At 36.6% G+C, this 26,216-nt stretch overlaps 2 protein-coding genes and 6 long non-coding RNA genes across 15 annotated transcripts in view; 5 read left to right on the plus strand and 3 right to left on the minus strand.

Annotated features, from left to right (window-relative positions):
- The window catches only part of LOC126593527 (uncharacterized), a 32,298-nt gene extending 19,488 nt beyond the window's left edge, over nucleotides 1-12,810 (plus strand). The window contains exons 2-3 of the long non-coding RNA XR_007612982.1: nucleotides 5,274-5,330; nucleotides 12,665-12,810. This is a non-coding gene — a long non-coding RNA (uncharacterized LOC126593527). The remainder of the gene's footprint in view (nucleotides 1-5,273; nucleotides 5,331-12,664) is intronic.
- The window catches only part of LOC126593522 (receptor-like protein EIX2), a 35,777-nt gene extending 21,897 nt beyond the window's left edge, over nucleotides 1-13,880 (minus strand). The window contains exons 1-2 of one of the 5 annotated variants that reach the window (XR_007612981.1): nucleotides 10,808-13,878; nucleotides 3,033-3,175 (exon numbers count right to left, since the gene is read on the minus strand). Coding sequence is in view for 4 of the 5 variants with exons in the window: in XM_050259612.1 (XP_050115569.1) it covers nucleotides 3,419-3,431; nucleotides 10,767-13,789 (3,036 nt within the window). In the remaining variant the exon portion in view is untranslated. Of the gene's footprint in view, nucleotides 1-3,032; nucleotides 3,176-3,254; nucleotides 3,513-10,766 lie in introns of those variants that run through there. The other 4 variants (XM_050259614.1, XM_050259613.1, XM_050259612.1 and 1 more) reach the window with 4 other exon arrangements.
- The window catches only part of LOC126593532 (uncharacterized), a 48,179-nt gene extending 24,924 nt beyond the window's left edge, over nucleotides 1-23,255 (plus strand). Inside the window, exon 2 of the long non-coding RNA XR_007612989.1 lies at nucleotides 22,650-23,255. This is a non-coding gene — a long non-coding RNA (uncharacterized LOC126593532). The remainder of the gene's footprint in view (nucleotides 1-22,649) is intronic.
- Nucleotides 223-25,196, minus strand: LOC126593523 (uncharacterized). 4 transcript variants are annotated; one of them, XM_050259618.1, is made up of 4 exons: nucleotides 24,635-25,196; nucleotides 23,820-23,930; nucleotides 23,622-23,702; nucleotides 223-424 (listed from the first exon to the last, which is right to left on the minus strand). In XM_050259618.1, the coding sequence occupies exons 1-4, from the start codon at nucleotides 24,899-24,901 to the stop codon at nucleotides 413-415; spliced, it is 471 nt and encodes a 156-aa protein (XP_050115575.1). In that variant the 5' UTR covers nucleotides 24,902-25,196; the 3' UTR covers nucleotides 223-412. The 4 variants fall into 4 exon arrangements, with proteins under 4 accessions (XP_050115575.1, XP_050115574.1, XP_050115573.1 ...); XM_050259617.1 differs by having other exon boundaries at nucleotides 223-433; XM_050259616.1 differs by lacking the exon at nucleotides 223-424 and adding an exon at nucleotides 7,631-8,026.
- On the plus strand, nucleotides 2,086-2,591 carry LOC126593530 (uncharacterized). The gene is made up of 2 exons (XR_007612987.1): nucleotides 2,086-2,383; nucleotides 2,470-2,591. It is a non-coding gene; the product is annotated as an uncharacterized LOC126593530 (long non-coding RNA).
- On the minus strand, nucleotides 8,269-9,503 carry LOC126593528 (uncharacterized). The gene is made up of 3 exons (XR_007612983.1): nucleotides 9,179-9,503; nucleotides 8,437-8,545; nucleotides 8,269-8,319 (listed from the first exon to the last, which is right to left on the minus strand). It is a non-coding gene; the product is annotated as an uncharacterized LOC126593528 (long non-coding RNA).
- On the plus strand, nucleotides 9,569-9,932 carry LOC126593531 (uncharacterized). The gene is made up of 2 exons (XR_007612988.1): nucleotides 9,569-9,705; nucleotides 9,815-9,932. It is a non-coding gene; the product is annotated as an uncharacterized LOC126593531 (long non-coding RNA).
- On the plus strand, nucleotides 16,828-18,390 carry LOC126593533 (uncharacterized). Its single transcript, XR_007612990.1, has 3 exons — nucleotides 16,828-17,379; nucleotides 17,609-18,156; nucleotides 18,275-18,390. It is a non-coding gene; the product is annotated as an uncharacterized LOC126593533 (long non-coding RNA).
- Nucleotides 25,197-26,216: the final 1,020 nt, after the last annotated feature.

The following is a 26,216-nucleotide window of genomic DNA, read 5'->3' on the forward strand; positions in this document are numbered from 1 at the left end:
AAAATCTATTTGTGTTTTTGACGACCCACTCTTGTAGGTGATCACATGTTCTTCTCTCTTCTTAAAGAAGGTGTTGGCTAAGAAGAGATCATATGCCATTGCAAAATCCAAGATAGCTTCCCCATCCTCGTTTCTCTCCCCAAAACCATGGCCAGAGAAACGAGGATGGGGAACTTGTTATCAGATTGAGAACTTATTCTACAACATGACTGCCCGGAGGAAGACACTACGAAATTCTGCTGATGATTATTCAAAGATTGTAGATTTGCTAAGCCACATAGGCCACCTTAAATACATCATCACACAAACCTAATCAGATCATCAGTTACCCACATAGGCTGCTATTTCTTCACTTTAAAGATTCTATGTTCTTGCTCAGCTCCTCCAGCTTCTTCATCCTCGTCTTCTCACTTTAGCTCACCAGCTGCATCAAATGTAAAACGACAACAAGACAATCTCAAAACCTTGAATTATGTAAACACTTTGTACGCTTTTACCAAATCGAAATATAATGAGGGATAACTAGCATCAGTTGAGAGTTTGGACGGGTTGAACTCCTAACCGGAGGTAAGCCCAAATTTTGTAGGATTGGTATTTTGTCAAAGCAGGCTCAACCGCCCCCACTCTAACCCCAAACTGGCCAGACTGGTTCGAGTTCAAACCATCCATGAAATTGCAACCCTAGCTATGCCAAGTAAAAAATTGTTTAACAAACTAACCTCCTTCAGCTTTGTGATAAGCTGCACTTGTGCATCTCTGTATTCCTTTTCCTGTGACAAGTTACGAACCCAAAATTCATCACGAACCCGCACGAATTGATCCATAATTGCATATGCATAGCAGTAAACATTAACACCAAAATGTGGTAAAAATCCAAGTTGTGTTACCTTCTTCTGGCAGGTATGTCCTAGTGGCTTTAACTTTTTGTTAATCGCATCGATCTTTCTTACAAACTTGTGAAACATCCTTCCTCATTGGACCTGAGAGCCCTTCAAGCTCCTGGAAGTTCCATAATTTACGACAAAAAGGAAATTAATCATCTACTAATTGCTAGCAAAGGATCCAAGGGTTATATTTCTGGTTTAACCAGCAGAAGATGAAGCACATGGGACACAGAAATTTTAAACAAGGCATCCTTGGACTTATATTCTTGTTGTCGCAAACATAAACAAGTGACCAAATAAAACCTGACCATATGACAAATTTAAGGGTTTTGAGAAAGAAGAGAATCTGTTTTTTGCCATATCATAAAGTTTAAACTTTGTTGTTGAAATTTCTCGGCTAAATTCCATATTTTTGTTGTGTACGGAACCCCAGATTTACTCTGTTAGCTGAGACAAACAAATAATTATCCAGCAGTACAAAAATTATTAGCGTCCGACCAAATGCTGCTAGAAAATTGTTTCACTGACAAAAATTCATAAATTATTGACAAAAACTTCTTACAAAATCGATATTATATTACATTTGAATATGAATGAGGACAAATGGTTGACACTCATAAATGTGTTCAATTATCCGTAATAAAATTTAAAAGGATGAAAAAATAACAACAAAACACAGAACACAGGCACTTTATGTATTTGTTCACTTATCCATAAATGTGTTCACTCATAAATGCCTCATGAGTACAAATACATTCTAAATTTGAACCAGACTAAAAGTTGTTAAAAGGATAGTACTTCTTATATGTATTTGTACCAGCCAAGGCCAGCAAAAAAAATAATGAGCAATCCAAAATGTAGCCAAAACCGCTTCAGCCATATGCATCATGAACCACATTCTAAGCTATCTGGACAGACTATCTAGAAATATTCTCTCATAAACTGTTGCAAATATGCCTCTATAACAAACACAAAACATTGAATTCTGTTACCTTCTTGTTATTGACCTCTTTCTCAGTCGGAATCGCCAGAGTTTCAGAACCGTCGTCCAGAACTGTGAAGGAAGAGACCGTCGACCAGGACCATGTCGCTTTCATGCACCTGGGGCCGGAGCAGAAGAGGAGAGTCAGAATTATAATATATCATATTGACGGATTCTCAGATACATTTCATCGAACACCTAGTCTGCCACGTTCTTGTAAGATTAATTGAACAACAATACTTAGTTTTTGAACTAAATTAACATCCAGATGAGTGATTTAACAGAAAAGAAGCAACAAAAAAAAACCCAGAAATCTTAATTGAAGAACAGTACTTGGTCTTTCAATAAAATTGAATTCCAGATGAGTAATATAACAGAGAAGAAGCAAAAAGAAACCCAGAAATCTTGAAAAAATTGTCTATAAGAACTGAAACTACCTTGAACGGAGCTCGCTGTAAACAACACAAGCACTCATTAATACGTACAACCCCATTTGCACATAAACAATTAGAAAGATGTGAAAAAGGAGAGCAAAGAAAAAAGAAAGATATGAAGAAAGATGTGATTAAATGCAGGCTGCACAAATGTCACTGGAAAATCAAGGGTAGCAGCAAGCTACTTTATTCTCTAAAAGCCAAACCAAACAAATCAAAAACAGGGCACGCAAATAAAACTTTCATCAATTTGTTTACTAAATCCGTTTTTCTGATTTCATTTCGAATTCACTGGGGGGAAAAAATACATAAATCCAAAGAAAAAAATTAATCAGAAGCTTTCAACTGAGAGATTACCTGAAGAGCGGAAAGTTTCAGCAAGCGAGAATAGAGATGGAGCCCTCATACCTCTAGCCCTAGCCCCTCACTTGAATCGCCCACCCACCCTCTGTGCAAACCGTAGACCCACCCCGTAATCTCTCTCTGCAACAGACGCCAAAAAACCCTCAAATCTTCAAACCCAATTCAATCGCCTCTACAAGTTCGTTCCTTTTCCCAATTCAAGGGTTCAACTTCTTCTCCTTCTTCTTCCTCCTTGTCTCCCTCCTATTTTTGTATGGTTTTGCAGCATCCACCGAAATGGAAGAAAAGCCTCTCCTTTACCCCCACACTTCTCCCATCTCTCTCTCGGCAAGGGACAGAAACCCAGAAGACGCCATCGAATTCTCCTACCTCTCTCTCTGCAAGGAACATGAATCCCAGAAAACTCTCGACGATATCGAACCACCAATTCTTCCTCCTTGTCTCGAAGGCGGTGGAGGTGGACTACCACTGGCCGAGTTCGACGACATTCAAGTGTACATACGTGTGCTTATCTAGTTCGTAATGTTATTTTGTTAAATTGCAACATTACACAGATAACCGTTGCATATAAATTTTGTATTATGCGATTGATAAGTACAAACTACATAGAATTCTTGTATTAAATGGATAGCCGTTACATAATTGTTTGTGACAACACTTACTGAAAGATTCCTTTATTTAATACATAAGTTGCAAGTACTAAAACACAAAGTAGAAAGGAAAAACATCACACTATATACTAGTATAATCAAATTTTAGAATAAAAACCTTTTGAAACGAGCCAATTTCAATGAAATTGCTAGTGCTACCTTATCTTTGATGTCATCGAAGAATTGAAAATAGGCATACCTCCACGATGTTTTCAAGATCAATGTGCCGCAAACGCCCCAAAAGCCTACGATAAAGCCAAGTACCACGCTGACATAGAGCCACAACTTATCTTTTCCATCATCATTCTTGTCCTTTGCATCCTTAGCAGTAAAAGTGTCATCTTCAAGGCACTTAGTTGTGAGAGGAACACCACATAGTGATGGATTGCCCATATAAATGGACGAAACATTGAGCGTTTGAAGCTGGTTTCCAGAAGGAATTCTTCCGGACAAGTTGTTGTAAGACAAGTTCAAGTGGGACAAAGAGGTTAAAGATGACAAGCTTTGAGGAATCTGTCCCGAAAGGTGGTTGTGTGAGAGATCAAGAGTTTCGAGCCATCGCAAATTTCCAACCTTGGAAGGGATCTTTCCAGTTAATTGATTCATGGACAAATTCAAGGTGCCCAACATAATGAGGCTGCTTATTTCTTCAGGGATTTCACCTTGTAAATTATTTGATGAAAGATCAATACTCTTTACAAGATATAGAGTCGTGTTGTACACAAGTTCTTCTCCTTTTAATGTCAGTGCGGCTTGCTCAAGCCTATCATAATCGTGGTAATAAGAATCATCATTGACTAGCGAAGTTAAATTATCCAAACACATGGGAATAGTACCTGAAAGGCTGTTGTGACTAAGGTCGAGGATGTGAAGGCCATGAAGATTGCACAGTTGCTTGGAAATACATCCACTAAAATAGTTGGACCGTAATCGGTAGCCTAGACAACATGGATACGTTTGATCTTCCTATCCATTGAGGTATTTTCCCAGATAACTTGTTGTCTCCAAGATCAATACTCCTCAAACTAGAACAATTTTGCAAGGAATCAGGAATTTTACCACCAAAATTGTTGTCGTTGAGCTTTAATATTTCCAGGGAACGTAGTCCCCCCAATGAAGTGGGAATCTTACCAGAGAGGTTGTTTTGACCAACATCTAGAAAGATCATATAGCTCTTTACTCTCCATGCATGGGGGAATTCTCCGTAAAATTGATTGCTCCTTAGAGACATGATTTGCAAGTTCTGGATGTTACAAATAGAGGGAGGAATTGTGCCATTCAAATGATTCTCATCAAGTAACAATTCATTCAATTTGGGCATCATTTGGTCAATATTTGAGTGGATTGGACCGGAAAAGAAATTGCTTTCTAGATAAAGGTAATAGACATTAGGGAAACACCAAAGTGGAAGTGGGCCCTCCAACTAATTATGACTCAAATCAATATACCATAAATTTGGAAATTTCAAATGGGATGGAAAGTTTCCACGAAATTGGTTGTAAGACAAGTCTAGTCGGGTGAGTTGGGGAGATATCTTCAACAAACATTCCTCTGGTATGGAAGCCGAGATTCCATTACCACTAAGAATAACATCAGACAGTTTAGTTTGAGTTTGAAACCATACCCAAAAACCAGGACTTATCCGACAATTTTTTATCCAAATTGTATAGAGCTTGAAAGGAGGAACCCTGTCATAAGCCTCGTCGAAAATGAGGGACGTGGGTCGGTCTATGTTTCCTATTTCAAAATGTTGTAATCTAGTAAGATTTATGAAATGGGCTTCCGTTAGAATGCCTTCCCATGAATTACCAAACAAACGTAGGGAAACTAGCTCGTAGAGTTGTCCAATACTTTCTGGAATTGAGCCGTTCATATTATTCGAAGTGAGGTCCAGTGTTCTCAAGCACGACAAGTTTCCAATGGAATCTGGAATTGAGCCCCACAAATTGTTTCCTCTAAGGTTGAGATTCTGCAAACTTTTAAACATTCCTAAAAAGGCCGGCAATTGGCCTTCAAGGTTGCAATATGACAAATCTAGTGACTCTAGTGTATTACTTGGACAATTTGAGAGACTCCTCCAAAACTCTTCAATCCCCTCATCAAAGTAGTTCCCTGAAAGACTTAAGACCTTTAGTGTGCAGAAATTTCCACTCACTTTAGGAATTTGACCTTTTAAGCCTGTTGTAGATAAATCAAGGTTTTCCAAAGATTTGAAGTTTGACTTTTTCTCAGTTCTTTTCATTGAAAAACTCAAGTGCATCTCTGTACTCCTTTTCATGTGACAAGTTACAAACCCAAAATTCATCACGATCACGCACGAATTGATCCATAATTGCATATGCATAGCAGTAAACATTAACATCAGAATGTGGTAAAAATCCAGTTGTGTTACCTTCTTCTGGCAGGTACGTCCTAGTGGCTTTAACTCTTTGTTAATCGCATCGATCTTCTTACGAACTTGTGAAACATCCTTCCTCATCGGATCTGAGAGCCCTTCAAGCTCCTGGAAGTTCCATAATTTCCGACAAAAATGAAATTAATCATCTACTAATTGCTCCCAACCGATTCAACAGCTCTATTTCTGGTTTAACCAGCTGTAGATGAAGCACATGGGACACAGATATTTTCAACAAGGCATCCGTGGACTTATATTCTTGTTGCAAACATAAACAAGTGACCAAACAAAACCTGACCATATGACAAATTTGAGGGTTTTGAGAAAGAAGAGAATCTGTTTTTGGCCATATCAGAAAGTTTAAACTTTGTTGTTGAAATTCCATATTTAGTTGTGTACAGAACTCCAGATTTACAAAAATTCTGGAAATTAGTTTTAAAAAAATGGAATTACTTCCATCAGAGTTCATGGCCTTTGTAAATACATAAACCAAAAATTCAAAAACAAAAAATCCAAAAAAAATTAAGTTGAAAAAAACCCAATTTATCTTCATTTATGTAAATTGATCAAATTGATCATAGTTTTGCTCAACACAAACAGATCTACTCTACGATCGCTGTAGAGTAGACATTAGGTGGACAACTCCTTGACTATGCCATTAGACACATTACAAAAGCTTACTTTCCATGAGCTCTGCTTGTAGCTCTCAAATTCCCAACTACAAGTGTCATTTGTGTGTCTTCGGCTTTCATTGCGTAATCACTACATTAACCAAATCCAAAAAAAACAAAAATGTGACTCTCTCTCTCTCTCTCTCTCTATGGCTTTCTTGCTACACAAAAATATCCCTAATTAAAGCATGCCACACATCATCACATTGCTATTATATGAAGTATATTTCTCATTGGCAAGTAATATACTCTCCTTAGCACAAGAGGATATGAAATTGGTTAAGTACACTGTTCTAGACATTTGGATCAATAAGCTCAAGTTTGCATGGTACAAAACCCTAAATACTCAAACATATGAAATCCAATCTTCCACTTTACAAATCACATATGGGTAAATAATGGCTCTGAAGAAATCGGAAGAAGTAAAAGGCTTTAGAACACAAATATACCTGAGGTCAGAATTACACCATTGATATGTTTTCTTATTCGTTGTTCTTTCAAACCACAGATAGATTGGTAGATTGCAATGCTCTGAAGAGAGCTCTAGAAGTTGTTTATGCTGCAACATTGCCAAAAGCATCAAAACCCTACATATACATGTCAATTATGTTACCACCTGAACATGTTGATGTGAATGTTCACCCAAACAAAGAGAGAGGTATGTGTTTCTACTTTCTAGTCTTAGGGTTGTGTGAGATTATTTAGAAAATTCATGAGCCTTTGAAACACCAAATATTTACATTTTTATCAAAAATGAACTCTTTTGTTATGCAGGTAAGCCTTCTGAATCAGGAAATCATCATTGAGAAGATACAGTCAGTGGTTGAATGGAGGTTGAGAGGCTCCAATGAGACACAAAAATTTCAGGAACAGGTAGACAGAATTGCACTTATCTTCTGGAAACAAACAAAACCAGCCACGCAGAAGAGCAGAAACATTCAATATTTGGAGAGAAGGGAAAACTTGGAAAATGGGGATGGTGGGTTTTTTGATAAACTCACCGCGGTTGATGGTGTTCTTCAAGACCGGGAGAGATCTCAGCAAATGGAGGTTACAGTCAAAGCATCCATGAAAAGAGAGAGAAGAAGAAGATCATGGTGTTGTGGGGGTAGGAGTAGAAAATGCAATCGTTCCATATAGAGCAGAGTGCTGAAGAAAAATTGAACAAAATACACTCCATTTGTCCAAAAATCACTTGTAAAACTTGACATTATTACATAAATATCATGGCCTTTGCAATCCATAAAAATATAAAACAAAGAATAGGAATAAATTCAAAGAACCCCACATTACACTAGGAAGTAGTGTAGTACGGTGTTTGGATACATGGAAAAATGAGAAGGAAAATGCATGGCCAGATGCTTTTAGTTGCAAATCTGTTTAAATTTAAAGGGTATTTTCCTGCCTAAATCAGCCAAATGTTTTACACTAATTAATGAAACAAACCAACTTAGAAATTACACCAAATGCCAATCACCACCCATATATGTAAACATTGAAAAAACTCACCTTAAATACATCATCACACAAACCTAATCAGATCCTCAGTTACCCACATTGGCTGCTATTTCTTCACTTTAAAGATTATATGTTCTTGCTCAGCTCCTCCAGCTTCTTCATCCTCGTCTCCTCACTTTCGCTCACCAGCTGCATTAAATGTAACACGACAACAAGACAATCTCAAAACCTTGAATTATGTAAACACTTTGTACGCTTTTACTGAATCGAAATATAATGAGTGATAACTAGCATCGGTTGAGAGTTTGGACGGGTTGAACTCCTAACCGGAGGTAAGCCCAAATTTTGTAGGATTGGTTGGTTCGAGTTCAAACCATCCATGAAATTGCAACCCTAGCTATACCAAGTAAAAAATTGTTTAACAAACTAACCTCCATTAGCTTTGTGATAAGCTGCACTGGTACATCTCTGTATTCCTTTTCCTGTGACAAGTTACGAACCCAAAATTCATCACGAAACCGCACGAATTGATCCATAATTGCATATGCATAGCGGTAAACATTAACACCAAAATGTGGTAAAAATCCAAGTTGTGTTACCTTCTTCTGGCAGGCATGTCCTAGTGGCCAACTCTTTGTTAATCGCATCGATCTTTCTTACGAACTTGTGAAACATCCTTCCTCATTGGACCTGAAAGCCCTTCAAGCTCTTGGAAGTTCCATAATTTAAGACAAAAAGGAAATTAATCATCTACAAATTCCTAGCAAATGATCCAATGGTTATATTTCTGGTTTAAAAGATGAAGCACATGGGACACAGAAATTTTCAACAAGGCATCCTTGGACTTATATTCTTGTCGCAAACATAAACAAGTGACCAAATAAAACCTGACCCTATGACAAATTTAAGGGTTTTGAGAAAGAAGAGAATTTGTTTTTTGCCATATCATAAAGTTTAAACTTAGTTGTTGAAATTTCTCGGCTAAATTCCATATTTTTGTTGTGTACAGAACACAGATTTACTCTGTTAGCTGAAACAAACAAATAATAATCCAGCAGTACAAAAATTATTAGCGTCCGACCAAATGCTGCTAGAAAATTGTTTCACTGACAAAAATTCATAAATTATTGGCAAAAAATTCTTACAAAATCGATATTATATTACATTTGAATATGAATAAGTATAAATGGTTGGCTCCCATAAAACTTATCCATAATAAAATTTAAAAGGATGAAAAAAATAACAACAAAATACAGAACATAGGCACTTTACCCCAATGCCTCATGAGTACAAATGCATTCTAAATTTGAACCTGACTAAAAGTTGATAAAAGGATAGTACATGTTGTTGTTATTGACCCCCTTCTCAGTCGGAATCGCCAGAGGTTCAGAACAGTCGTCCAGAACTGTGAAGGAAGAGACCGCTGACCAGGACCATGTTGCTTTCATGCACCTGGGGCCGGAGCTGAAGAGGAGAGTCAGAATTATAATATATCATATTGACGGATTCTCAAACACATTTCATCGAACACCTAGTCTGCCAAGTTCTGATATGCATTCTTGTAAGATTAATTGAAGAACAATACTTAATTTTTGAACTAAATTCACATCCAGATGAGTAATTTAACAGAAAAGAAGCAACAACAAAAAAAGCAAACCCAGAAATCTTAATTGAAGAACAATACTTGGTCTTTGAACAAAATTGAATTCCAGATGAGTAATTTAACAGAGAAGAAGCAAAAAGAAACCCAGAAATCATGAAAAAATTGTCTATAAGAACTGAAACTACCTTGAACGGAGCTCGCTGTAAACAACACAAGCACTCATTAATACGTACAACCCCATTTGCACATAAACAATTAGAAAGATGTGAAAAAAGAGAGCAAAGAAAAAGCTTATATAAATCATGTGAAAAAAGAAAGATATGAAGAAAGATGTGATTAAATGCAGGCTGCACAAATGTCACTGGAAAATCAAGGGTAGCAGCAAGCTACTTTATTCTCTAAAAGCCAAACCAAACAAATCAAAAACAGGGCACGCAAATAAAACTTTCATTAATTTGTTTACTAAATCCGTTTTTCTGATTTCATTTCGAATTCACTGGGGGGAAAAATACATAAATCCAAAGAAAAAAATTAATCAGAAGCTTTCAACTGAGAGATTACCTGAAGAGCGGAAAGTTTCAGCAAGCGAGAATAGAGATGGAGCCCCCATCCCTCTAGCCCTAGCCCCTCACTTGAATCGCCCACCCACCCTCTGTGCAAACCCTAGACCCACCCCCTAATCTCTCTCTGCAACAGACGCCAAAAAACCCTCAAATCTTCAAACCCAATTCAATCGCCTCCACAAGTTTGTTCCTTTTCCCAATTCAAGGGTTCAACTTCTTCTCCTTCTTCTTCCTCCTTGTCTCCCTCCTATTTTTGTATGGTTTTGCAGCATCCACCGAAATGGAAGAAAAGCCTCTCCTTTACCCCCATACTTCTCCCATCTCTCTCTCGGCAAGGGACAGGAACCCAGAAGACGCCATCGACCTCTCTCTCTGCAAGGAACATGAATCCCAGAAAACTCTCGACGATATCGAACCACCAATTCTTCCTCCTTGTCTCGAAGGCGGTGGAGGTGGAATACCACTGGCCGAGTTCGACGACATTCAAGTGTACATACGTGTGCTTATCTAGTTCGTAATGTTATTTTGTTAAATTGCAACATTACACAGATAACCGTTGCATATAAATTTTGTATTATGCGATTGATAAGTACAAACTACATAGAATTCTTGTATTAAATGGATAACCGTTACATAATTGTTTGTGACAACACTTACTGAAAGATTCTTTTATTTAATACATAAGTTGCAAGTACTAAAACACAAAGTAGAAAGTAAAAACATCACACTATATTTTAGTATAATCAAATTTTAGAATAAAAACCTTTTGAAACGAGCCAATTTCAATGAAATTGCTAGTGCTACCTTATCTTTGATGTCATCGAAGAATTGAAAATAGGCATACCTCCACGATGTCTTTAAGATCAATGTGTCGCAAACGCCCCAAAAGCCTACGATAAAGCCAAGTACCACGCTGACATAGAGCCACAACTTATCTTTTCCATCATCATTCTTGTCCTTTGCATCCTTAGCAGTAAAAGTGTCATCTTCAAGGCACTTAGTTGTGAGAGGAACGCCACATAGTGATGGATTGCCCATATAAATGGACGAAACATTGAGCGTTTGAAGCTGGTTTCCAGAAGGAATTCTTCCGGACAAGTTGTTGTAAGACAAGTTCAAGTGGGACAAAGAGGTTAAAGATGACAAGCTTTGAGGAATCTTTCCCGAAAGGTGGTTGTGTGAGAGATCAAGAGTTTCGAGCCATCGCAAATTTCCGACCTTGGAAGGGATCTTTCCAGTTAATTGATTCATAGACAAATTCAAGGTGCCCAACATAATGAGGCTGCTTATTTCTTCAGGGATTTCACCTTGTAAATTATTTGATGAAAGATCAATGCTCTTTACAAGATATAGAGTCGTGTTGTACACAAGTTCTTCTCCTTTTAGTGTCAGTGTGGCTTGCTCAAGCCTATCATAATAGTTTCTATAAGAATCATCATTGACTAGCGAAGTTAAATTATCCAAACACATGGGAATAGTACCTGAAAGGCTGTTGTGACTAAGGTCGAGGATGTGAAGGCCATGGAGATTGCACAGTTGTTGGGAAATATGGCCACTCAAATAGTTAAACCGTAATCGTAGCCTAGACAACATAGATACGTTTGACCCTCCTATCCATAGAGGTATTTTCCCAGATAACTTGTTGTCTCCAAGATCAATACTCCTCAAACTAGAACAATTTTGCAAGGCATCAGGAATTTCACCTTCAAAATTGTTGTCGTTGAGCTTTAATATTTCCAGGAAACGTAGTCCCCCCAATGAAGTGGGAATCTTACCAGAGAGATTGTTTTGACCAACGTCTAGAAAAATCATATAGCTCTTTGCTCTCCATGCATGAGGGAATTCTCCGTAAAATTGATTGCTCCTTAGAGACATGATTTGCAACTTCTGGATGTTAAAAATAGAGGGAGGAATAGTGCCATTCAAATGATTCTCATCAAGTAACAATTCTTGCAACTTGGGCATCATTTGGTCAATATTTGAGGGGATTGACCCGGAAAATAAATTGCTTTCAAGATAAAGGTAAAGTACATTAGTGGACCACCAAAGTGGGAGTTGGTCTTCCAACTGATTATGACTCAAATCAATAAACAATAAAATTGGAAATTTCAAATGGGATGGAAAGTTTCCACGAAATTGGTTGTAAGACAAATCTAGTAGGGTGAGTTGGGAAGATATCTTCGACAACCATTCCTCTGGTATGGAATCTGAGATTCCATTACCACTAAGAGTAACATCGGACAATTCAATTTGAGCTTGAAGCCATACTCGAAAACCAGGTTTTATCCCACAATTTATGATTTGAATTGTGTGGAGCTGGAAAGGAGGAACCGAATCAGAAGCCACGTCGAAAATGAGGGAAATGGGTCGGTTTATATTTCCTACTTCAAAATCTTGTAATTTGGTAAGATTTATGAAATGGGCTTCTGTTAGAATACCTTCCCATGAATTACCAAGCAGAAGTAGGGAAACTAGCTCGTAGAGTTGTCCAATACTTTCTGGAATTGAGCAGTTCATATTATTCGAAGTGAGGTCCAGTGTTCTTAAAGATGACAAGTTTCCGATGGAATCTGGAATTGAGCCCCACAAATTGTTTCCTCCAAGGTTGAGATTCTGCAAACTTTTAAACATTCCTAAAAAGGTCGGCAATTGGCCTTCAAGCTTGCAATATGACAAATCTAGTGACTCTAATGTATTACTTGGACAATTTGAGAGACTCATCCAAAACTCTTCAATCCCCCCATCAAAGTTGTTCCCTGAAAGACTTAAGACCTTTAGTTTGCAGAAATTTCCACTCACTTTAGGAATTTGACCGTTTAAGCCTGTTTCAGATAAATCAAGGTTTTCCAAATATTTGAAGTTTGAAAATTCACTTGGAAAATGATCACTGAAATCATTCCCGGATAGATCAAGTGTTTTGAGGTTGGTAAGATTAAGAAACCAACTGGGAAATGAAGAACTTTTAATGCCATTATACGACATATCAAGGACCAAAAGTGATGTCAAGTTAATCCTCTGCAGTGAGAGTGGAAGGAAGCCAATGCTCTGTAGTGAGAGTGGAATGCTTTCAATTTGGCACGAAGATAAATGCAACTCTAACAATGAAGGAAGCATGATAATATCATATGCCCAACTGACTCCTGTGCTGTTAAGGTTAACGCCATTGAGATTAATGTATTTCAGGGAAGAGAGGTGAGAAAGCCAATTCAAATTTTTGGAAGATAATAAATCATTCCCCCCGAGATCAAGAAAATCTAGGCTTGACAGGTTACCAAGAGAAGAGGGAATCTCTCCTCCAAAATGCGCAAAGGAGAGATTGAGATATTGCAAACTTTTAAGCTCCCCAAAGAACTTTGGAATTTGACTGCGATCAAACCAATTCTGGCTCAAGTCCAGGTAATTTAAATGTTTCAAGCTCAACAGAGAAGCATTTATCTTACCTTGCAAAGAAGCATTCATCGCCATTTCATAATAAAAACCGTCATATGGATTCCGGAGGTCCATCTTCACGACATGACCAGTGCTGTTGTTGCATGAAATGCCTTCCCATCGACAGCAATCATGACCCACCCAAGACGAAAGCCTACCAGAATCATCAACAAGATGTTGTTTAAAGACGAGAAGCGCTTGTCTTTCTTCGTCAATGCATGAATTTGTCTTCACACTGCTTGAAATTTCTTCACCAGCCAAACAGAAACAGAGTTTGGTCGTACTCTGCATGCAGGAAGAGACCAAAAGCAAAAGAAGCAAATAGCGAGCAATACTGCGGTGACAATGGCTATCCATTATTACACACAATTTTTCTTTGCTTTGCTGGTGAGATGTTTAGCTACTAAATTAGCGCGATACCGGAATTTATAGGAATAGTTATCGATGTGGGCAGAGAGCTGAAAACGAAAGTCGTCTGATAGATAGCCATTGTCCCAATTTCCTTCTCCTCCGTTTTTTTTCTGGGGAAAGTGACTTTTTTTAATCGTCTGCAGTGACCGAGTGGCTCCAACGCCAACCGTGGTCTGAGCGTGGAGGTGTGGTCGGGTCGGGTTAGTGATGAGTTGTTTCTTCTCGCCCCGTTTATTTCTTCAATACTTTTGGGAGATAGTGACTTGGGTGGGGTTCTACTTCTAGTCAAGATTCTCATAAATAAAAAATCATTTAAAAAAAGCTTTCTGCAACGGTATAAATTTGAATAATCGTCCGATTAAGTTACGTTAATATATTATATTAATTTTTATAAAAAAAAAAATTAATAAAAATGGTTTGAAAATTTTGAGTTTTAATGATAAGGACAAAATAAAGGGTAAAATGAATAGTACCAGAATTGATTTTTTAGTACAAAAATTTGATTTTTCGTTAAAATAAACAGTACCGAATGTTTTCGTTAAAGTTCTTAAAAAAAAAAAAAAGAGGAGAAAATAAGGATGATGAGAAGAGAAGATGGAAAGATCCAGTCCAAAATGAGTGGTGGGTGTTCACAACCCCTTTTACAAGTTTGCAAGCCCCTTGTCGACACATCATGCATTTAGTGTACATCAACAGCATGTGCTCAGTCTGCTTGAACTATATATAAAATTGACACCCTCTTGCTAATACAAAAAGGAGAACGATGTGGAATTTATCTTTTGTGGTGTGCTATCGATATTTTTTTTTTACTTCTCAAACACCTTCTATTAATTTCTATTATTTGATCTTCTTTAATTCATTCGATCTAACAGTTGCAAATTAAAAAATGATGCGTGAGAAATAAAAAGAAGTGGGGATAGTGCATCCCCTTTTTTTTTTTTTTTGAATCAGCTTTTGGAAATAGAAGGCAAAAACAAAACTGAATACATGTAAGTAGGACATGGCCGTTATAGAAAATTGCAGGCATCTTGATGATTAAAGTGGTGACAAAGGTCTCTTCAAAAAAAAAAAAAAAAAAAAGAGGTGGTGACAAAAGTTGAAAATGTGATGTCATTTCCCCTCCCGGGATGCTTCAACCTATGCTTTGCCGATCATTTTCGATTTCAATCCCCAAATCGTGAAGACAAGAGATGCAGCGGTGCGTGGAAGGGGATTACCAGATTGGGTCGAAGGGGGCAACAACTTCAGGAACACGATTTATTTTGTTCTTTTGTTCTTTTCATTTTTTAAATTTATTTAAAGATTAAAAATGAGATTAAATTCCAATTGTGTAAGAACATGACACATGGCAAAATTTGAAAGGAAGTATCAAGGATGACGTGGTATTACGGACTCCACTATAATTTCTCCAATGCTTGACTAAGCCAGTAAGCCTACCCGTGGGGTTATTCGCATGAAGCTTCCGTTTGGGGTTTTTTTATACGATATCTATGTACATGATGCACCAATATTCGAATAATTTTATACACTTATCCATAATAAAATTTAAAAGGATGAAACTTTTAGTTACCCATAAACCAGTTAACCCCTTGCAATTATATTCCGTTCACTATTCCGTCAAATTCAAGAACGAATTGGTCATTTCGTCATCAATTCTTACTTGTCAACGATAATCATCGATAAAACTATGACATGTGACACAAAATAATGTGTTAAACATATAGCATAATAAGAAAACATAAAAAATAAAAAATAAATAAAAACCAAACGTTTACATAGCGAACCATTTCACATTGTCATTACAGACATTATTTTATGTCCATATGTCATAATTTTATTGGTAGTTATAGTTGACAAGTTAAAATTAATGATGGAAAGACTAATCTACCCTTAAATTTGATGAAATAGTGGATGAAATCTACTGACAATGGGTTAATTGGCTAATTTTAAATAGTTCAGGGGTTATTAACAAAAAAAACAAAAAGAGTTCAGGAAGTCAATCTCAGCTGGAGTAATAGTTTAAAATGTCGAATGATAGTTTACACATAAAATTGACACCCTCTTTCTTATACAAAGGAGAATGCTGTGAAATTTATGTTTTATTTTTTTTATTTTTATTTTATGAACCAGCTTTCGAAATAAAAAGCAAAAGCAAAACTAGAGTGGTGTCTTGGCACTAATAGGGAATACAAGAGATTTTCCATGGTTATCCGAATTTTAATGAAGCCGTGTAGGAGCAGATATTATGAATGCATGAATGAGATGGCTAGCTACCAGTGGAAGTCTTGGCACACCAATTAGTCTTTGGTGGAAAATCCATATGGCTAGCCGTGGAAATTCATAAATCATACTTGATGAAAGGAATTGGAAGGGACAAGAGAGTGGCAATTGGCAATGCAAGTGAGAATGAATTATAATTTGTGGTACTTTTTTTTTTTTGTAAATACTCAGCGATATTCCAAATTAATTCATTTAAAACTTGTTCACTGATTCATATGCATTTACAAAACCGCAAGAGAGATAGACAGAGACATAAATCCTAATTCCTAAGTCTGTTCACACCTTTTAGGATTCTTACCATTTGGCCCGACTGGAGTAAATGACGTGATTTGTTCCATTTTTACTACTATTTGCGCCTATATCAGATTAAATCCAAAGAATGGCAAAAAAAATTTTGCTCAATCAAAAGTAAGTGGCTCTTAAATCTCGAGTCTTTCGCTTGGTTTTGAGAGAGGCAGGGTTGCCTAAGTCACTTTAGTTCCCAAACAAAAAAACTTTTTTTTTATGTTTTGTGCTGTTGTCAATGCTTCTACAAAAATTTTAACTTGTGCACCCCAACCACCACACCTCATTATTGGCACCACCACCATACCCTTACAATTGTTGTTACCATCACCATCACCACCATCATCCCGCTGCCACCACCACTGCTAATGCCATTGCCTTCACCACCACCGCCGCTCCAAAAAAAAAAAAAAAAAAAGGGTAACTGAAATGAGTGGCGGATGTTCACAACCCCTTTTACAAGTTTGCAAGTCCTTTATCGACACAGCTGGTTGTGATAGGTTGTAGAAATCCATATGCAGCGGAGACTTTGAATTAAGGGTCTTCATGTTCCATCACAATTCACAACTTATCATCTTATTTACTGTTTTTTTCTTGTGGTAAATTACGAAAACAGATTTAGGTACGTTCTTATATTTTGCAACCATTAGATACGTTCTTAAATTTTGCAACCATCGCCTACACCACACATGCTGGTAGACTGGTAGTCGCTACTTGGATTTTTACAAGTTGCAAGCCGTGTAGGAGCGGATACTATGAATGCATGTAGGAACAGATTATAGATGTAGGCCGGAGAGTTGAAAACGAAAGTCGTTTGATGGAGAAAAGAAAAAAAGGTAACTGAAATGAGTGGCTAGTGTTCACAACCCCTTATACAAGTTTGCAAGTCCTTTGTCGACCTGCTTAGTACCTGGTTGTGATGTGTTGTAGAAATTCACATGCAGCGGAGACTTTGAATTAAAGGTCTTCATGTTCCATCACGATCCACAACTTATCATCTTATTTACAGTTCTTTTCTTGTGGTAAATTACGAAAACGAATTTAGATATGTTCTATATTTTGTTCGAATTAAAACGAATCTGACTGTTCAGTCGTTATTTACAAATTTTTCTAGACAATAGAATTGTTATTAACAGTCTAAAGTCGTTATTGTTACACTGATCGCTTTCTTATTTGTTTTTCACTAATAGGAAACACAAGAGATTTTCTATGGACTTTTCAAATTTTTGATGATACTGGAATTTATAGGAATAGATTATCGATGTTGGCCGGAGAGCTGAAAACGAAAGTCGTCTGATGGAGAAAAGAACAAAGGGTAACTGACATGAGTGGCAGTTGTTCACAACCCCATTTACAAGTTTGCAGGTTCCTTGTCGACACAGCTGGTACCTGGTTGTGATGGATTGTGGAAATGCATAGGCAGCGAAGACTTTGAATTAAGGGTCTTCATGTTCCATCACAATTCACAACTTATCAACTTACTTACGAAAACTGATTTGGATATGTTCTTATGTTTTACACCATACATGCTGGTAGACTGGTAGTCACTACTTGGATATTTACAAGTTTGCAAGCCGTGTACGAGCATATATTATGAATGCATGAAAGAGATGGCTAGCTACCTGTGGAAGTCTTTGCACACCGATTAGTCTTTGGTGGAAAATCGATATGTCTAGCCGTGGAAATTCATAAATAATAATTTATGAAAGGGATTGGAAGAGACAAGAGAGTGGCAATTGGCAATGCAAGTGAGGATGATTTAATATATGCAGTTTTTTTTTTTTTTTGTAGTAAATACTAGTGATATTCTAAACTAATTCATCTATTAATGTGTTCATTGATTCACATGCATTTACGAAATTGCAGGAGGGATAGACAGAGACTAAAGCCCTAATCCCTAACTCTGTTCGCACTTTTTAGGGTTCTTACAGTTTAGCCCGACTAAAGGAAGGGACGTGATTTGTTTCATTTTTCTCACTATTTGTGTCTATACCAAGAATCATTCCTTAAATCCTAAGAATGGCAAAATATGTTTGCTCAATCAAAGGAAAGCAGCACTTAAACCTTGGGTCTTTCGCTTGGTTTTGAGTTGGGTTGTGTGGAGTGGTGGTGCGCCGAAGAGATACAGGGAGACGGGGTCGCCTATGTCACTTTAGTTCCCAAACAAAAACACTTCTTTATATTTTGCTTATGTCCTTCTATGTAACTTCGCAATAAAATAAACTTGTCACTAAAACTTTCATTAAAAAGTGAGTGAAAAAGTAAAAACAATATAGTTGACATAATAGCACTCATTAATTTTTGGTTTTGTTTTTTGGTGTTAGGTGAAGCATGTATTTTGTGTGTAGCAACGGCTAACTTAGCGTGCTCAATCTGCTTGAACTATGATTAAAGTGGTGACAAAAGTAGAAAAAGTGATGTCAACTCCCCACCTCAGATGCTTCAACCTATGCTTGTATTTCGGAGTTATTTGCAAGAAGCTTCCTTTTGGGGTTTTATACTACATCTATGTACAGGATGTACCAATGTTTGAACGGTTAAAAATGTTTAAATCCAGTTATCCAATACATCGATAAAGTAAAGAAATTTCGGCAATTGCATTGGGTTTTAATCAGTGGCGAAGTTAGGATTTTTAAATAATGGGGTATAATATCAACTAAAAAAGCTTCATTGAGGTATTTCATCGAGCACCTAGTAGGCACTTGCTAATTCCTGTCAACATATGCCGAATGTTTATGCCAACATACGTCGACAACTACTATTATTTGTAGCTTGTAAAGGGTGACTGCATGATACTGTGGAATAATATTGAAGGCTTTTTGACTAAGATATTTCATAGAGCACATGGTGCGCACAAGAAAATAGAAAATGAAGACAAATGTGAAAGAACAAGTAGAAGAAGGATGTTATAATTTAGATTGCCTCAATTATTTTTAAGGGTCATTATACAATACACAAACAAATTTACATTAAGTTTTTTAAGTTATTGGGGTTAAAGGCAACCAATAACCTCATGCTTGCTCCGTCACTGGTTTTAATGATTGCACGAGATTCAGTGAAATGGTTTTCTTCTAACCCTAGCTTTTCCACTCAAAGTGCATTTTTATGAGCATTACCGCCACATGAATTATTGTCGATGAATGTGATCATATTTGTTTACTACTTCAATCTCAAAACTTAAACTAATTCAATCGCAATTAATATAAGTGGTAAATGGTAATGGTCATGACCATTGAAGGATAGCGAGCAAAATGCACACTTCCATGCAACTAGTAACATAATAGAAAGCAAACCAAAGACTCTTCGTCAAGAAAAATTGTTGAAGCAAACTAGAATATATCCAGATAGTATGTATAACATATATCCAGATAGTAAGCGTTGTCCGTATTGACTATGGTACGCACGAGAGGGAGACAGATGTGAAAAAGTTTTGCTAATTGTGAGATATATATTGCTTTTAAGTACTTTTTTTTTTGTCACTCGATACAACGGTCTGGTTGTATTCATTTTCATTTGTAAGTGAGAAGTCTTAAGTTCGAATCGCGTGAATGACAAATTTGATACTAAATTAGGTTGCCTTTTGTCTGGCTTAGCTAAACTCCCTCATCCTCTTAGTGTAAATATATCGTTGTACTTTAAAAAAAAAATACTTTTCCTTTTTATATATAATGATGATCATGGTATATCCGTGTACTAGTCTGACTAAAATTAGTTTCACTCGAGAATTGTGATTCCTTCTTACACAAGTAGCCATACTATTCCTAGGATTACTATGATCATCTTTATGAAATATAATCCTAATTAACACCACTTTGGTTTCTTCCTGATTTAACATATGCCATGTAAACCCTAGTTTTGGACCCTGTTGGAGAATAATAAAAATGGGAAGTGTGAGAATATATTTAGGTTTCCTTGCTCTTATGGATTTAGGCTTGCATCTTTCAATTAGGATTTGCTTTATTTCCTGTTTTGAATTTACAATTTAGTCTTGTTTCTTGGTTTCCTTTAAATTCCAAATTCCCTATGTTGAAAAACCGATTGATTGGAAAACGAAATGAGTGGCGGTTGTTTACAACCACTTTTACAAGTTTGCAAGTCCTTTGTCGACACAGCTGGTACCTGTTTGTGACGGGTTGTAGAAATCCATATACAACAGAGACTTTGAATTAAGAGTCTTCATGTTCCATCACAATTCACAACTTATCATCTTATTTACTGTTCTTTTCTTGTGGTAAATTACGTAAATGGATTTAGATATGTTCTTGTATTTTGCAAGTCCATCGCCTACATGGTAAATTACGTAAACGTATTTAGATATGTTCTCGTATTTAGTCACTTCTTGGATATGACTGTTGTGTCATTATTTACAAATTTTCTAAACAGCGAAATTATTGTTAACAGTAAAATAATCATTATTACACTCGTTGCTTTCTTATTTGTTTTTCACTAATAAGGAATACACGAGATTTCCTGTGGACTTTTCCAAATTTTAATGAAGCCTTGTAGGAGCAGATATAGTGAATGCATGAATGAGATGACTAGCCGTGGAAATTCATATATCATACTTGATGAAAGGGATTGGAAGAGACAAGAGAGCGGCGATTGGCAATCCAAGTGAGGATGACTTACTATTTGCAGTATCTTTTTTTTTTTAATACTAGCAATATTCTAAACTAATTCATCTATAAATTTGTTCATTGTTTCACATGCATTTAGGAAATTGCAAGAGAGATGGACAGAGACAGAACCCTTAATCCCTAACTCTATTTGCATCTTTTAAGGTTCTTATCGTTTGGCCAAACTTGAGGAAGGGACGTGATTTGTTCCATTTTTTCCACTATTTGCGTCTATACCAAGAATCATTCCTTAAATTCTAAAAATGGCATAATGTGTTTACTCAATCAAAGGGAAGCAACACTTAAACCGTGGGTCTTTCGCTTGGTTTTCAGTATGGTTGTGAGTTCACTGGTGCGCCTGAGACATACAGAGAGAGGCGGAGTCGCCTACGTCACTTCAGTTCCCAAACAAATACACTTTCTTTATAATTTGCTTATGTCCTTCTATGTAATCTTGCAATAGAATAAACTTGTCACTAAAGCTTTCATTAAGTAGTGGGTGAAAAATTAGACAACATAGTGGACATAATAGCACTTGTTATTTTTTGGATTCTTTTTTGGTGTTAGGTGAAGCGTGTATTTTGTGTATAGCAATGGCTAACTTAGCGTGCTCAATCTGCTTGAAAAAGTGATGTCATTTCCCCTCCTCAGATGCTTCAACCCATGCTTGTATTTTGGGGAAGAATGCTTGACTAAACCTAACCGTTGGGTTATTTGCAAGAAGCTTCCTTTCACGTTTTATACATCATCCCTATACAGGATGCACCAATGTTCGAACGGATAAAAATGTTTAAACCCGGTTACTCGATGTAATCCGATACATCGATATAGTATAAAATTTTCAGCAATTGCATTGGGTTTTAAAGATTGCAAGAGATTCAGTGAAATGGTTGTCTTGTAACCCTAGCTTTTCCACTCAAATTGCATTTTTATGAGCATTATCACCACATGAATAGTTGTTGATGAATGTGATCAAATTTGTCCACTACTTAAATCTCAAAACCTAAACTAAACCAATCATAATTTATGTAGTGGTAATGCTCACGACCACTAACGATAGCATGCAAAATACACTCTTCCATGCAACTAGTAACATAAATAGAAAGCAAACCAAAGGCTCTTCATCAAGAAAAATTATTGAAACATACTAGAACACATCAACATGTTATAGTATGAGTAGACGATCCAATTTATACTTTAGAATATAACATTAATAATCAATCCACACACTATAATATGAGAGAATCAGTACACTGCAATATCCTCCAAAACAAGTGAAGCCACAACAAAAAGTTAGCCTTCAGTCAGTGGCGAAGTCAAGAATTGTCGGGGGAAGGAGCAAAATCTAAAAGGGTAAAAAGATCCCAAAAAAATGTAGACAACCAAATCCTAAACATCAAGCTAATCATTCTAACGATGTGTTTACAAATCCGTAATCGAATAATACTGCAATTAGTACATCTCAAACATAAACACAAACACAAAAAATGACAACCCCCCACCAAAAGAACAATACCGTGAAAAACTTCATAAGCAGAGAGACAACATAAGACTAAATTCATTAGACTGAAAATGGTACATGGAGGAGACTGAAAGAATAGAGGGAATGCATGTAAAATCAGAAGGTGAATTCTTATGAAATGCAAAAATGCAAACCCAGCAACCATTGACATGCCCTTGGAGCACTTGGGAAGCTGGAAATTTCATCAATCTCATAAGCGGCTCAGTTGTCAGCTCCACATACAACCCATTTTCTATGAACACAAACTCCCTCACAACTTTATTTCTCTTCCCCTCATCCAATCCGTGCACATGCAAGCTCCTAATCAACTCACCATGGTTGATGGTGTTCTTGAAGACCGGGAGAGATCTCAGCAAATGGAGGTTACAGTCACAAGAATCCATGAAAGAGAGAGAAGAAGAAGATCATGGTGTTGTGGGGGTAGGAGTAGAAAATGCAATTGTTTCGTATAGAGCGGAGTACTGAAGAAAAATTGAAAAAAATACACTCCATATGTCCCAAATTACTCATAAAACTTTACATTATTACATAAATATCATGGCCTTTGCAATCCATAAAAAGTTAGAACAAAGAATAGGAATAAATTCAAAGAACCCCACATTACACTAGGAAGTAGTGTAGTACAGTGTTTGGATACATGGAAAAATGAGAAGAAAAATGCAAGGCCAGATGCTTTTAGTTACAAACCTGCTTAAATTTAAAGGGTATTTTCCTGCCTAAATCAGCCAAATGTTTTTACCAAACACTAATTAACGAAACAAACCAACTTAGAAATTACACCAAATGCAAATCACCACCCATATATGTAAACACCGAAAAAACTCACCTTAAATACATCATCACACAAACCTAATCAGATCATCAGTTACCCACATAGGCTGCTATTTCTTCACTTTAATGATTCTATGTTCTTGCTCAGCTCCTCCAGCTTCTTCATCCTCGTCTTCTCACTTTCACTCACCAGCTGCATCAAATGTTACACGACAACAAAACAATCTCAAAACGTTGAATTATATAAACACTATGTAATTGCAACCCTACCTATGCCACATAAAAAGTTGTTTAACAAACTAACCTCCATTAGCTTTGTGATAAGCTGCACTTTTTCTCTGTTCTTTTCATTGAAAGCCTCAAGTGCATCTCTGTATTCCTTTTCCTGTGACAAGTTACAAACCCAAAATTCATCACAACCACGCACGAAGTGATCCATAATTGCATATGCATAGCATTAAACATTAACACCAAAATGTGGTAAAAATCCAAGTTGTGTAACCTTCTTCTGGCAGGTATGTCCTAGTGGCTTTAACTCTTTGTTAATCGCATCGATCCTCTTACGAACTTGTGAAACATCCTTCCTCATCGGATCTGAGAGCCCTTCAAGCTCCTGGAAGTTCCATAATTTACGACAAAAAGGAAATTAATCATCTACTAATTGCTAGCAACTGATTCAACGGCTATATTTCTGGTTCAACCAGCAGAAGATGATGCACATGGGACACAGATATTTTCAACAAGGCATCCTTGGACTTATATTCTTGTCGCAAACATAAACAAGTGACCAAATAAAACCTGACCATATGACAAATTTGAGGGTTTTGAGAAAGAAGAGAATCTGTTTTTTGCCATATCAAAAACTTTAAACTTTGTTGTTGAAATTTCTCAGCTAAATTCCATATTTTGATGTGTAGAGAACCCCAGATTTACTCTGTTAGCTGAGACAAACAAATAATTCTCTTGGAAAAAATTCTAGAAATTAGTAAAGAAAAATGGAATTACCTCCATCAAAGAGTTCATGGCCTTTGTAAATACATAAACCGAAAATTCAAAAACGAAAATCCAAAAAACAAAAAAAAACAAAAAAAAATGAAAAAATACCCAATTTATTTTCATTACATGTTCTGGAGATCTAGGTTTTTCCTCCAACTTTTGTCACCCAGAATTTTCAGAAAGTTAAATTCCCTTGAAAACCCACAATTTTCTTTTGCATAAAATCATTTTTAACCCTTTAATCTAGCCTAAAATACACACAAAAAAAGCCCATAAAAATCATTGTTTAATTGGAAAAAGACTTTATTTTTTGGCACAAACCTCACGAATGGTGGCCAAACGCTTGGTCTCCTCTTCCACACGACCCAACTGAGCCTGAACCTTCTCTCTGACCTCCATCTTCTTCCTCTCGATCTCCTCCTCTTTGGCTCTGAAAGTGGAAAGCGCCGACCTTGACATCTCCTCGTCCTCCCTCGACATGTTGCTGCTGAAGCTGAGGCTTCCGGAGGAGTTCTGCAACATCAGCTGCTGCTGCTGCTGCTGCTGCGGCGGCTGAGCCGCCTCCTGTGACTGCTCCGTCTGCATCATCTTCTCTTCAACCTCCTCTACTTCGTCCCCACAGAAACAAAAACCAACCCTTTTCCTGAAATTCGCTATATTTTCTTATCTCTTTCTTTCCCTTTTGCTTTTGCGGATACAGTGCAACACTGTATAGAGTTCTTTCGCAAACCTATCGATACTTGCTGGTACGCTCGCTCTGTAGGACTCGAATTCACTCTCTGAAACCGATTAAACGCATGTGAAGAGAAAACTCTCGGAGGCTGAGGGGCTGAGAGGCTGGCGTTAAAGGGTTGCAAAACGTCAAAGCTAGCAGCTAATTGTGTTCTTTAATAAACCAACAAAAATTAATAATAAAAGATTAAAGGAAAAAAAAAAGGGAAAAAAGAAAATGGAGAATTAGAAAAAGAATTTGGGAAAAGCTTTTTGTTGAAATGACCCAACTGCCAACCACAACCTCTACCCGTTTGTGTAGGCCCCCCACCTGAAAAAATCCCTCTTGGAATTTCAAAATTCTTGGTTTTTTATTGAAACCCCGATTTGAAATATTTACCTTGCTCAGAATTTTTTGTAATTTTACAAGAAGTACAAATAGTCTAGAGCAGTGTTATCCACGCTTATTTTTACTTTTTACGTACTTTTTTTAATTTGTAATTGTCAAATCGAATGAATTAAAGAAGATTTATTGATAAAAACTAATAAGACTGTGTGAAAAGTAAAAACACGTATAAAAATAGTATGGGTAGTCTAGTCTTTTACAGTAGGATATTTTCTTATGTTGTAGTTTTCTGCATCAATAAAGATTCCAAGTTGTGGATATATTATTTACGTGGTGTGGAGATTCTCTTTAGAAGACAATTTATGAAATATATTGGACTAATTAGAAATTGTATATTTGAGAAATGTTTGAATGTCATAAATAAAACATTCATCTATTTGCATTCAACATAATGTGCTCCGAGTTTGACATGAAGACGTAAAATATATCATGTTCCAATTCTTTTTTTTTTGGTCAAAAAAAATAAAAAGAAAATAAGCCGTGGGTTTCGATCCCACCCCAGCCTATATTATTTTTCATTAGTTGAAATGCTTTATAAGGTAGCCTCGTTATAGACACTCTTAACATGAAAGTGCGATGTTGTGTAGAGTCTTCTTAACATAAACATACACATAAAATTTGATGAGAATCTCGGTCGAAGTGAAACGAGAGCATGGAAGTTTATCTTAAAAAAAGTAGATATTTGTACCTCACGAGATTTTGACAAATTGGATTATCTTTAAGACAATGTATAACCAAGACTAATTAATCCACGATGGATATCCCTTGAAAGTATATATGTGAAAA

This window comes from Malus sylvestris, chromosome 12 (genome assembly GCF_916048215.2).
Source record: "Malus sylvestris chromosome 12, drMalSylv7.2, whole genome shotgun sequence".
NCBI lineage: Eukaryota > Viridiplantae > Streptophyta > Magnoliopsida > Rosales > Rosaceae > Malus > Malus sylvestris.

Excerpts from the sequence above, each read along its gene's own strand:
- LOC126593523 (XM_050259615.1), bottom strand. The coding sequence starts at position 24,901 with ATGATGCAGACGGAGCAGTCACAGGAGGCGGCTCAGCCGCCGCAGCAG. Across the intron at positions 23,931-24,634 it reads GTTTGGCCACCATTCGTGAG|GAGCTTGAAGGGCTCTCAGA; the intron begins GTTTGTGCCAAA and ends TGGAACTTCCAG. Across the intron at positions 23,703-23,819 it reads GACATACCTGCCAGAAGAAG|GAAAAGGAATACAGAGATGC; the intron begins GTTACACAACTT and ends AACTTGTCACAG.